General features: G+C 36.9%; 1 protein-coding gene across 1 annotated transcript in view; it reads right to left on the minus strand.

Moving 5' to 3' along the window:
- Positions 1–11722, minus strand: part of HSD17B12 (hydroxysteroid 17-beta dehydrogenase 12) — a 172877-nt gene that overhangs the window by 101649 nt on the left and 59506 nt on the right. Inside the window, exon 2 of the mRNA XM_024254837.3 lies at positions 63–109. Within this exon, the coding sequence (XP_024110605.1) occupies positions 63–109 (47 nt within the window). The remainder of the gene's footprint in view (positions 1–62; positions 110–11722) is intronic.

Raw genomic sequence — 11722 nt, forward strand, 5'->3', positions numbered from 1 at the left:
AAATCATCCCATATTTATTCTTATTTTTTATATTGAAAGGAAAGATCTTGAAAATCACCTACCTCTTCTGCGTATGATTTTCCAATTCCATCAGTACTACCTGTCACAACTGGGAAAGGGAAAAAAGCAATAGTTTAGTCTAAGAATTACAATGAGGAATTGGTCATAGTTAGGACCCACCAATTACATACAAGAGGACCAGTGTGATACTTTGATGTAAAAGACAGAACAATACCAGTGGTTCAAATCTAAGGCTGAATACACACCACAATAGCTAAAATTTTAAAAAGACTTCAAAACCAAGTGTTAAAAAGAATGTGGAGCAACTAGACTCTCACACATTGCTGGTGGCACTGTAAATTGGTACAATTATTTTGGAAAATACTATTTGCCAATACGTTCAGAACTAAAAATATGCCTACCTTAACCCACCAATTCTCAAGAGACAGAAATGCATTAACGTCTACCCCAAAGAATGTTCATGGTAGCTTAGTTGATGCATAGTAGGTAAATACAACTAAATATTAATAATATATTATTAATATATTATTTATTTAGTAAATAAAACTAAATATTAATTGACAGAAGAATAAGTAAATTGAGATATAGACAGACAATGGAATACTAAACAGCAATAAAAAAGAAAACAAAAGAAGCAATACTAAACAGCAATAAAAAAAGAACTACCAATACATGCAAAACATGAATGAATCTCTAAGACATTACAAAAGCCTGACATAAAAATGTAAGTTTAAGAAAAGGTAAAACTAATCTACGGTGACAGAAGTCCGAATACTGGTTATCTCTGGATAGTGGAGTAGATAACGGGGAAGGGCAATACAGGAATCTTCCGGGATACAGGAAATATTCTGTATCTTTTCAGGGTGGAAGTTACTACTGTGTGTGTGTAGATTCACTGAGCTGTACACTTAAGTACATACTTACTGTATATATCTTCATAAGCTACTTTTTAAAACAAAGGGTAGTAAAAGTAAATAGAAAATGATTTAATTATTCTGTGATAAACCATATTTACCTTACAACCTCAAAAACTTTATGTAGCAGAAACATTGAAAATTATATGGGGCAGGCTATACCATGATATCTTATCTCTGGAATACTAGAATCATGTTACAAGTTCAAAGCACAGATGTCTGCTTCAAAAAGGGATGCCTCCCCAAATTCTCTAAATATGAGTTTTTCCAAAACATTTACAGACTTTAAAAAACAAGTTATGGTGTAAAGTAGGATTTTCTTGTATTTGTCCACTTCTTTCAAATTATACAAGATGGTCCCTAATTTTACTATTCAGAAATACGGTAAACACATTCATAGTCTCCCTAGCCGTATCTCTCATAGTCTTATAGACTTTCATCATGTTCTTGCTTAGCTGATATCTTTCCAGAATTTAAAAAAAAAAAAAAAAGAAAAAAAAAGTTGAAATATCCAGAGAATAGTATAACAAACCCCTAGTTACCCATAACCCAGCTTCACCAATCAACAACTTGAGGTTAACCTTGCTTCATCTAATATCCCCTCCTGCTTCCTCTCACACTGGATTATTTTGAAGTAAAAACATTATGTCACTTCATTCATAACTATTACAGTATGTTTCTGCTATTAAAAATAGCCACAATACCATTATCTCATTCCTAAAATTATAAATAACAATTCCTTGACATCCAATATGTAATCACTATAAATTCTGCCAAATGTTTCAAAAGACTTTTAACAATTGTTCCAATCAGGATTCAAAAGTTTCTATAATAAAATTTGTTAATATGTCAATTAACCATGTCTATAACCCCTCTCCCCTTTCTTCCCTTCACCCTCTCAATTTATTGGTTTAAGATATTAGGTCACAGGTTGGTGCTTTCTCAGCCTGTCCTTGATATCATTTAACATGTTCCTCTGTCCCATGGTGGTTGGATATAGATATTGATCAAATTCAAGTTTGATTTTTTTGGTAGGAGTACTTCATAAGGGATAATGCATTTTTACATCAGGAAGCATATGTCTGGTTATCTTTTGTTTTGTTATATCAGCAGCCACTGCTGGTCACCACTGAGATCCATTATTTCATTAGGGGTTGCAAAATGGTCATATTAGAGTTCAATCATTCATCTTCATCTATTAGCTGGAATATTTCCAGAGACAAATTATTCCTCATTAGTTAGTTACCATGATATATAGATTGCATAAAAACACGAGATAAATGTTTGAATTTTTTTTGCCTTTATTTATCAGTTTTCAAAATAAATTGGTACTCTGGCAGCTTCCAAAGGTAACCCATGTGTTTTTGTCACTATTGTCCTGTTTATAGGAAACATTAGTAACTAACAGATTTAAATGTTTGTGGGAGAACCTAACTACAGAAAACTGAGCATCTTATAAAATCTCCTCCAACCTCACGATCAATTCACAACTTTTGTTTTTCTTTTTTTTTTTTTAATTTCAACTTTTATTTTACATATAGAGGGTACATGTGCAGGTCTGTTACATGGGAATATTGCTTGATGCTGAGGTTTTGGGTATATATCCCACCACACAGGTAGTGAGGATAGTACCCGATAGGTAGTTTTTCAACTCACCCCCTTTCCCTCCACCCTCTAGTAGACCACAGTGTCTATTGTTCCCATATTTATTTCCACTTGTGCTCAGTGTTTAGCTCCCACTTATAAGTAAGAACATGCAGTATTTGGTCTTCTGTTCCTGTGTTAATTTGCTTAAGATTATGGCCTCTAATTTCATCTATGTTGCTGCAAAGGACATGATTTTATTCTTTTTCATGGCTGTGTAGTATTCCACGGTGTATATGTACCATATTTTCTTTACCCAATCTACCATTGATGGGCACCTGGACTGATTCCACGTCTTTGGTATTGTGACTAGAGTAACAATGAACATAATTTTCTGTAACTTTTCATCTCCCGACTGTTTTTAGAGGCACAGGAATCCAAATTTTATACTGTATTCTTGTTATTGATTCACTAACGTTTCATAAGTGATGGATAAACATATTCTAATTGTTTCCAATTTTCTCCTCTTCCTTTTCTCTGTGATAAACTTTTCTCCCCTCTCCAAGACCCCAGAACTGTTGGGGACCAGCCTCAACACCACCTGTAGGGTACTCAAAGTCCAATGGCGATGAAGGAATGAGAAGAGACAGGTTAAGAGTGCATAAAGAGGGGCGGCCAGATGGCCAATTGCAAAATGGAGGCTGCAAAAGGCTCAGAGCTCTGGTCTCCACACTTTTTATTGAGTATAATCACTTAGATCTAAGAAGCAGACGTTCAGGGCAAAACGGTGAACGGAAGGCAGTGCGTCATACGTGTAATCTATAGCAGTGGCAGTTTAAGTGAATCTCCTTTGTGTTCAAACAGCATATCTTTAACTTATCGGAGAGTAGCTGGTGGGAGTAGGCTTAACTAGGAGCCTGCATATCTGTCCACATTCCAATGCTTCAAAGGAGTGTCTTTCTCCATGAACACAGTGTTTACAGATAAGAGAGCAGGTCTCACTCTGAGCATGGGAACATGATGGCAATTAGGAGGCTTTCCTCCTCAGAGGCCTCTTGTGGCTTTCCAGAACTTATTGTCCCCTATTTTTATGGCCAGTTTATGCAGGCACCCCACAAGCTCTTTTCCCAACACAGAACCTCACCTCCTACCCTCTTCCATCAACGCCTTATTGAAGATCCACCAACTTCACTGTTCTAGATCACTTTAAGCGAAAGAAAACTTCCTCTTTCTAAACTCCCACAACACTTGGCACATCTTTATGTCTATGGCACTTTACCACTCTATTTTAAATTGTATTTCCTTACATCTACAAGTCTTAATTCTTCTGTAAGATTCTAGTCTCCTTGCTAGGCAACATGCACAACGTAGGTGTTCAGTAGACATTTGGTAAGTGTTTAAATGATGATCAGCATTTAGTTGGTCTAAAAAATTGCAAAACACGCAAGACTTGGACAGTTTTCCTGACAACCTGGTTTCTCAAAAGTCTTCATTTACAAGTACAGTATCTTACACTTTCCTACACTAACACCTATTAGCCACTGACCTATTTACAAATCCTGTTGGTAACTAGATTATTCTGCATTAAGCCTACAACTGTGGAGCAAGCAAACCACATACAGTCAGCAGCTGCATAACAATGTTTTGGTCAACAAAGGACCACGTATACAGCTCTGGGCCCCTAAGATTATAATAGAGCTGAAAAATTCCTATCACCTAGTGACACTGTAGCTGTCATAACGTCATAAGTAATGCATTAATCACGTGTTTGTGGTCATGCTGGTGTAACAAACCTACAACTATGCCAGTAATAGAAAAGTAGAACACATACAATTATATATAACATATAACGCTTGAATGACAATAAACAACTATGCTACTGGGTTATGTATTTACTATAATACTATACTTTTTCACATTAGAGTATACTCCTTCTGCTTTACAGAAAAAAAGTTAACTGTAAAACAGCCTCAGGCAGGTCCTTCAGGAGATACTCCAGAAGGCACTGTTATCATAGGAGATGGCAGCTCTATGTGTGTGATTGTGTCTGAAGACCTTCCAATGGGACAAAATGTGGAGGTAAAAGTCACTGATATTGAGGATCCTGACCTGGTGTAGGCCCAGGCCAGTGTGTAAGTTTTATATCTTTGTTTTTAACAAAAAAAAGCTTAAAAAGTAAAAAATAAAATTTCAAAAATTAACAATGGAATAAGGATATAAAGAAGATATTTTTGTACAGTATACAATGTGTTTCTTTTTTAAGCTAAGTGTTATTACAAAAGTCCAAAAGATAAGCAAGATAAGTTTATAAAGTAAAAGAGTTACAGTAAGCTAGTTATTAAAGAAAAAATTTTAAAATAAATTCAGTATAGCCCAAGTATCAAGTGTTTATAAAGTCTACAGTAATATCCTAGGCCTTCACATTCACTCACCACTCATTCACTCACTTACCCAGAGAAACTCCAGTCCTGCAAGTTCCATTCACAGTAAGTGTCCTAGACAGATGTGCCATTTTTAATCTTTTGTTTGTTTATTTTTAAGAGTCAGGGTCTTGCTCTGTCACCCAGGCTGGAGTGCAATGGTGTGATCATAGCTCACTACAGCCTCTCACTCTTGGGCTCAAGTGATCCTCTTGTCTTAGCCCCCTGTGTAGCTACAGGCACATGCTACCATACCTGACCAACTTTTTTTTTTTTTCCTGTAGAGACCAGGTCTTGCTATGTTGAACTCATAGCCTCAAGCAATGCTCCCACCTCGGCCTTCCAAAGGCTGGGATTATAGGCATGAGACACCATCCTTGGCCCTTTTTAATCTTTTGTACCATATTTTTACTGTACTTTTTCTATGTTTGGATATATTTAGATACACAAATACCACTGTGTCACAACTGCCTATAGTATTCAGTATAGTAACATGCTATTATATATAGGAGCTTTATATATTATATATAGGACCTATATATATTATATATAGGAGCTTTATATATTATATATAGGAGCTTTAGGCCATACCATATAACCTAGGTATGAACAGTAGGCTAAACCATCTAGATTTGTAGAAGTACACTCTGTTGTTGTTTGCACAACAACAAATGTGTTGTCTAGCAACACATTTCTCAGAATGTATCCCCACCATTAAGTGACATATGACTATATATATGATTACACCAATGAACTGATGGCAGTATCATCAGATTTCTCAGATTAAGGGCTCAGAAATCTCTTAATGAGAATATGCTGAAGAATGAAACTACGTAAAGTCACTCAGTTACTGTGCATCTAAACATTTGACTGGAATCTCTTTCAAAAGAATACAGATAACTGTTGCATGTGTGTATCCATGTTTAAAATTGCCAACTCTGGGCTGATCTAAAAACTAAAAACATAAAACTAAAAACAGTCTTAGAAAGGCCAGAATATGCCAGGTCTAGAGATTCTGAAATCTGCCTCATGTATATTGTCTTCCTTTTCTCGATTGTCCAGTTGTTGGAGTTTGTAATGAATACTGTTAGTGCACCAGCCAGATCCTCCCTTCCGGCAAAGAGGTACTCAATCGATCCTTTCTTTCCAGGAGTGTTACCTGCTGCCAGCTCAGGACTGAGTCTCTCCCAGTAACTGCTCTCAGCCAAAGGGGGACTGCCTTGCTCCCCTGGGCAGTACGTGTCTAATGGCGAGGCCACACTCAGGGACAAAGGTTGGGCTCCCTTACCTCACTTAGGCATCTCTCTAGAGCCATCCTACGTTCAGGGCCAATGGTATCAGCTACAACCTTTGCTACACCTGCATCACAGTTCAACTTCTCCCTCTGCTCAATTCTGCTTCTTTTGCTTCCTCACAGGTGGTATTCCTGAGAACATTCCTGAATACACCTCACATACACATGAACCAATATTGATACAATTAATGAAAGTCCATATCTTATTCAGATTTCCTTACTTGTTACTGAATGTCCTTTTTCTGATCTAGGATCCCATCCAGGATATCCAGGATAGACCACATTTAGTCATCATGTCTCCTTATATGACAGTTTAAAAGACAACATTTTTTAATTGTGTATATCTTTTTGTAAAAAGTCTATTTTCTAACCACACATATAATAGCTTAACTGGGTATAGAATTCTAAGCAGGAAATCATTTTTAACAAAAAAATTTTAGACAACTCTCCGTTGTCTTCTAATGCAAGTATCATTTTAAAATGTTTCACCATTCTTACTTCCCACCATTTCTATGTAACCTGCTTTTTTTTTTTTTATCACTGGGGCTTTTACAATTATTACTTAGTCTGTAGGACTCCATAATGAAAATGTACCCAAATGAGTGGGTGTTTTTCCACTCACTGGTGCTAGGCATTGGTGGGTCTTAAAATTCATGATCTTCAGTTCTGAAAAGTTTCTTATGTTAATTGTTTGATAATATCTGCCTCACATTTTTCTCTTCCTAGAATCCCTATAAATCGGAATTTGGACTTAATAGTTTATCTATTAATCTTACTTTACCTTTTGCTCTACTTTCCTATAAATTTCTTCAACTTTATCTTCCAAACCATCTATGTACTTTTTAAAGATAGGTTGTCAATTTTTCTACTTCGAAGAATCTTCCATATTCCGACTGCCCTTTTGCACACTCACTCTCTTTCTCGCTTTTAACAGCATCTTGTTCTTATTATAGATCCATTGTCTAATATCTGAGGATATTAATTATAGTTTGTTTACACATTTACATTTTCTTCTACTCTTTATATTTTGTTCCTCTAAGTTCCTTCTTGATTGTTTTGGTCACTCTCATCTTGGCTGCATTAAAATATCGATTAGAGTTCATAGGTGAAGTGATTACACCGTGGCCCTCAATACAATGCAATCAATGGGCCAATCAGCTTTTTCGTTGGGGAATCCACAAAAGTCAGTATCTGTCTCTTCTCTGGGGCCCTTCAGTGTCTCTTAAAAAGCATTCCCTAATTTCCAGTCTTCTGGCTGCTGGGCAGTTATTAGTTTGCAGGTGTTTTGGTGTCTCATCTTAGGGCTTCTGCTGCTTGATTTCCTTGAGTCTCAAGCATATCTGCCCCACCCCTGTCTTTTGAGATACCTGATACTTCCAATTCCTGTGCTGTTCTGGGATCCAAGGGACAAAACTTGCTTGTTTCCCAATGGTGGCCCCACTATGATGACTCAGGTGTCTTCTCTGGAAGTCAGTTACCACTCCACCACCTTCAATAGCTGTGACTGGGGATGAGGGATGACAGTTCCCTAGTTGCATCAAAATGGAGCTTTCCATTTCTTATTTTTCTAACCTTTAGAGAACATTTCCAAGAGATGAAAGGCCAAAAGTATTGCTACTTCATCATTTTAAAACTAGAAGCACCCAAGGTTCCTCCTAAGCATATTATACCAAAGTACACTAACTTTAGTTGAGAATGACACAAAACACACTTAGAAAGATTTATGCCCAGCAAGAACACTTTTTCCTATCTCCTGCTAGCAACTATCAAATTTAAGTGAAACTTAACAGTCTTCAGAAACTATTATGTGTATGACTATCAAGAATACAATGGTCCACATTCAATATTAGATATTCTATAAATTACCCATTTCATGGTTAGGACTTTAAATATAAGCAGAAACAATATGACTTTACATTGTACAAATATTAAAAATTTAACCTCTGATATTTCAGGTAAAAATATCATTTTTCCATTTTCTCATACTTCTCAAAACCAAATCCAACACTGCCCAGTTACATGTAAGTCAAATATTACCTCACAAGTAAATATTTTTTCTGAGAAAACAGAGAAGTGCAAAAATTATTTATGGGCACAAAAAAAAACAAAAAAAAACCCTGGAAATCCTGGGCCTCTCTTAGCCATCTCTATAGCACCATTGTAGTTCTACAATAATTAGTGTTATATACAGTGGTCAGGCAATGGGAGGCCAAGTATCATTTCCCCAGCAAAGGAAATGACAAAGCCTTTAGATCTACAAGTTACATGATGGGTAATGTATTATATTTGCAATAACATACAAACATACCCAAGTTTAAGTCAATTATGAAAGAAAAAGTCTTACTCAACAAACATGGAAAAAATTCAAATTTGTTTATTTAAGACAGTAGGAATAAGTGTTGTCCTGCTTTTGGTTTTAAAGGTATTTTCATGGGGCACAGTGGCTCATCCCAATACTTTGGGAGGCTGAGGTGGGAAGAATGCTTGAGCCCAGGAGTTCAAGACCAGCCTGGGCAACATAGCAAGACTCCATTCCTACAAAAAAAAAACCTCAAGAAAATTAGCCAATGTGGTAGCAGACACCTATAGTCCCAGCTATTCGGGAAGCTGAGGCAGGAGGATCCTCTGAGCTCAGGAAGTTGAGGATGAAGTGAGTTATGATTGCGGCACTGTACTCCAACCTGGGTGACAGAGTGAGATCCTCTCTCAATTAAAAAAAAAAAAAATATATATATATATATATATATATATATATATATATATATTTCCTTTGCCTTAAAGCTATATGTCTTCCAACAGTAGTAGCAGAGATAGCAGCTGTAGTTGGATAGAAAATCCCTCAGTTGCCGGGCGTGGTGGCTCATGCCTGTAATCCCAGCACTTTGGGAGGCCAAGGCGGCAGATCACGAGGTCAGGAGATCAAGACCATCCTGGCTAACGTGGTGAAACCCTGTCTCTACTAAAAACACAAAAAATTTGCCAGGCATGGTGGCAGGTGCCTGTAGTCCCAGCTGTTGGGAGGCTGAGGCAGGAGGTTGGTGTGAACCCAGGAGGCGGAGGTTGAAGTGAGCCGAGGTTGCGCCACTGCATTCCAGCCTGGGCAACAAAGCGAGACTCTGTCTCAAAAAAAAAAAAAAAAAAAAGAAAAAGAAAAAGAAAATTCCTCAGTTAAGTTCAATAATTTTTTATTTTTATAAAATAATAGTGTGATTTTCACTATTTTAAAATTAAACTATATTGTCTGGGGAGTCAATTCTTCATCATAAATTTTAGAAAGGTAAACCAAAGTATAACATCTCAAATCAAAAGTCTATTGATAGTTACTTCTGGGGGATTAGGGAAACATGGGAAAGAAATTACTTTTTATCATTATTTTAACTCTTTACATTTTTTAACCATGTGCATGTACTGCATTTTTTTTTAAAGTCCTTTGCTACTATGAATAGAAAAATGGTGTAAACTGAGCCAGCAAACTCATCTACTCCAATTTCCCAAAATCAGGGTAGTCTTGCTTAAATCAGTGTTTTTCAAGGTCACTTAAGTTTTCTTAAAACTGAAATTTTTTCTTAAATAAAATTTAATAAAAAACTTGATTACTTGATTACTGTTTAATTACTTCTTATAAAGGACCATCAGTTTCAATTAACATAGACTATTAGTGTAAAAAACATATGAATGTCAAAATTTAAAAATATTAATCAATGTGGTACCTAAGACAATCTCTTGGTTGATCTTTGGGAAACACTGATCTAAACACTCCCACCCTTATAATACCAATTTTCAATGAAAACCAAATAAAACAAAGACCAGCTTCCAAGTCATCCAAATCAGAAGCACTGCTTGTTTTTTGTGGTTTCTTAAAATGAAAAAACGAAGCGTTCACAGCAACACTGAAATGATAAGATACAATGTGCAAAAACTACCCTGGGGATGTCATCCTTCACGTGTTAAATGCACATCTGGGCCAGAGCCTGCTGGTTGCCTTCCTTAATACCCATTCTTCCCTTCTTCCTTTGCAGGAGAATACTGATTTTTAGCCCAGCATATTGTGGCCTGGAATAAAGCGTTATATTCCAACCTCCCTACCAGCTAGCAGTGGCCATATGATTAATTTCAGGGAACAACATGAAGCAAGGTTGTGAAGGACTTTGAAAAAGGCTGCTTAATGGAAGCTGAGTTGGCAGAGACAGGCCCCTTTTGCCCTTCATCTAGCCAATTCTAAAGTTATGGCTGCAGCTGCAGTAGTCTCTTGAACCATGCAGTAATCTTAGGGTTGAAGCCATGGGCTAAGATAATGGAACAGTATCATAGGAATCAAGGTCCCTGATAACACCACTGAATTACCACGCCATTTTAAAATCCCAATCATTTCTTCTTTTACTGTTTATCATAAGGAATCAAACATATGCAAGAGTTCTAGTCTTTAAAGTGGGTGAAAAATAAACTTCTGTCTTATTAAAGTAACTATGATAGGCCCAGAAAAGTAAGCGTAAATGGTCAATAAAATAAATTATGAAAACAAAATAATATTCACATCATTATAAGAATATTTGCTCAAGGTATGTCACTGATATCATCCAGGTAATTCTCACAACTACTACCCCAATCTACGCTATCATCCCAAACACAAGGACTTGTACGAGGAATCTTTCATCCCTCCTCACTCAATTCACGCTATACACAGTTAAAAATTATCTTTCTCAAACACCATTTTTTCTCTGCCAAGAAGTTTCATTTCCCTTTTGCCAACTATATAAAAACTGAAACACAAATTCATTCACTTCTTCCCATTGCTACCACCTAGAGCTACCATCATTCATCTCCCACAAGAACTACTGTTAACAGCCTTGTAACGCATTCGCCTGGTCCCGTTCTTACTCCTCTCCAATTCATTCTCTACATTGTAGCCAAAACAATCACTCCAAAGTGCAAATCTGAACTTCACTTCCCTGCCTAAAACCTGTTACTGGCTTCTCACTCCCCTCATTCTTTACAAGGTCTTCCATGAGCTGACCTTACTCCTACCACTTTCCTCCTTCCACTCAAGCATGCCCCAGTTGTGCTGAAATTTTTACAGTTCCTCCAAGGTAACATGCTTTCTCTTCGCAAATGTTCCCTACACCTCCAACGTACACTCTGCTACGGTTTTAATGTGTCCTTTCCAAGAGTCTGGTGTTGAAACTTAATGGCCAATGTGACAGTAATAAGAAGTGGAGACATTAAAAGGTGATTAGGCCATGAGGTCTCCTCCCTCATGAGTGGAATTAAGGCCCTTATAAAAGAATCTTCATGAAGTGTTCCTTCAGCCAACTTGCCTTTCTGCCTTCTGCTCTGTGAGGACACAGCATTCAAAGGATGCAGCAACAGGGTGCCATCCTGGAAGCACACAGTATCCCTTTCCAGACAACTGAACCTACCAGCACCTTGATCTTGGACTTCCTGGCACGCAAAACTGTGAGAAAATACATTTCTGTTCTTTATGTATTTTA

This window comes from Pongo abelii, chromosome 9 (assembly GCF_028885655.2).
Source record: "Pongo abelii isolate AG06213 chromosome 9, NHGRI_mPonAbe1-v2.0_pri, whole genome shotgun sequence".
Taxonomy (NCBI): Eukaryota; Metazoa; Chordata; class Mammalia; order Primates; family Hominidae; genus Pongo; species Pongo abelii.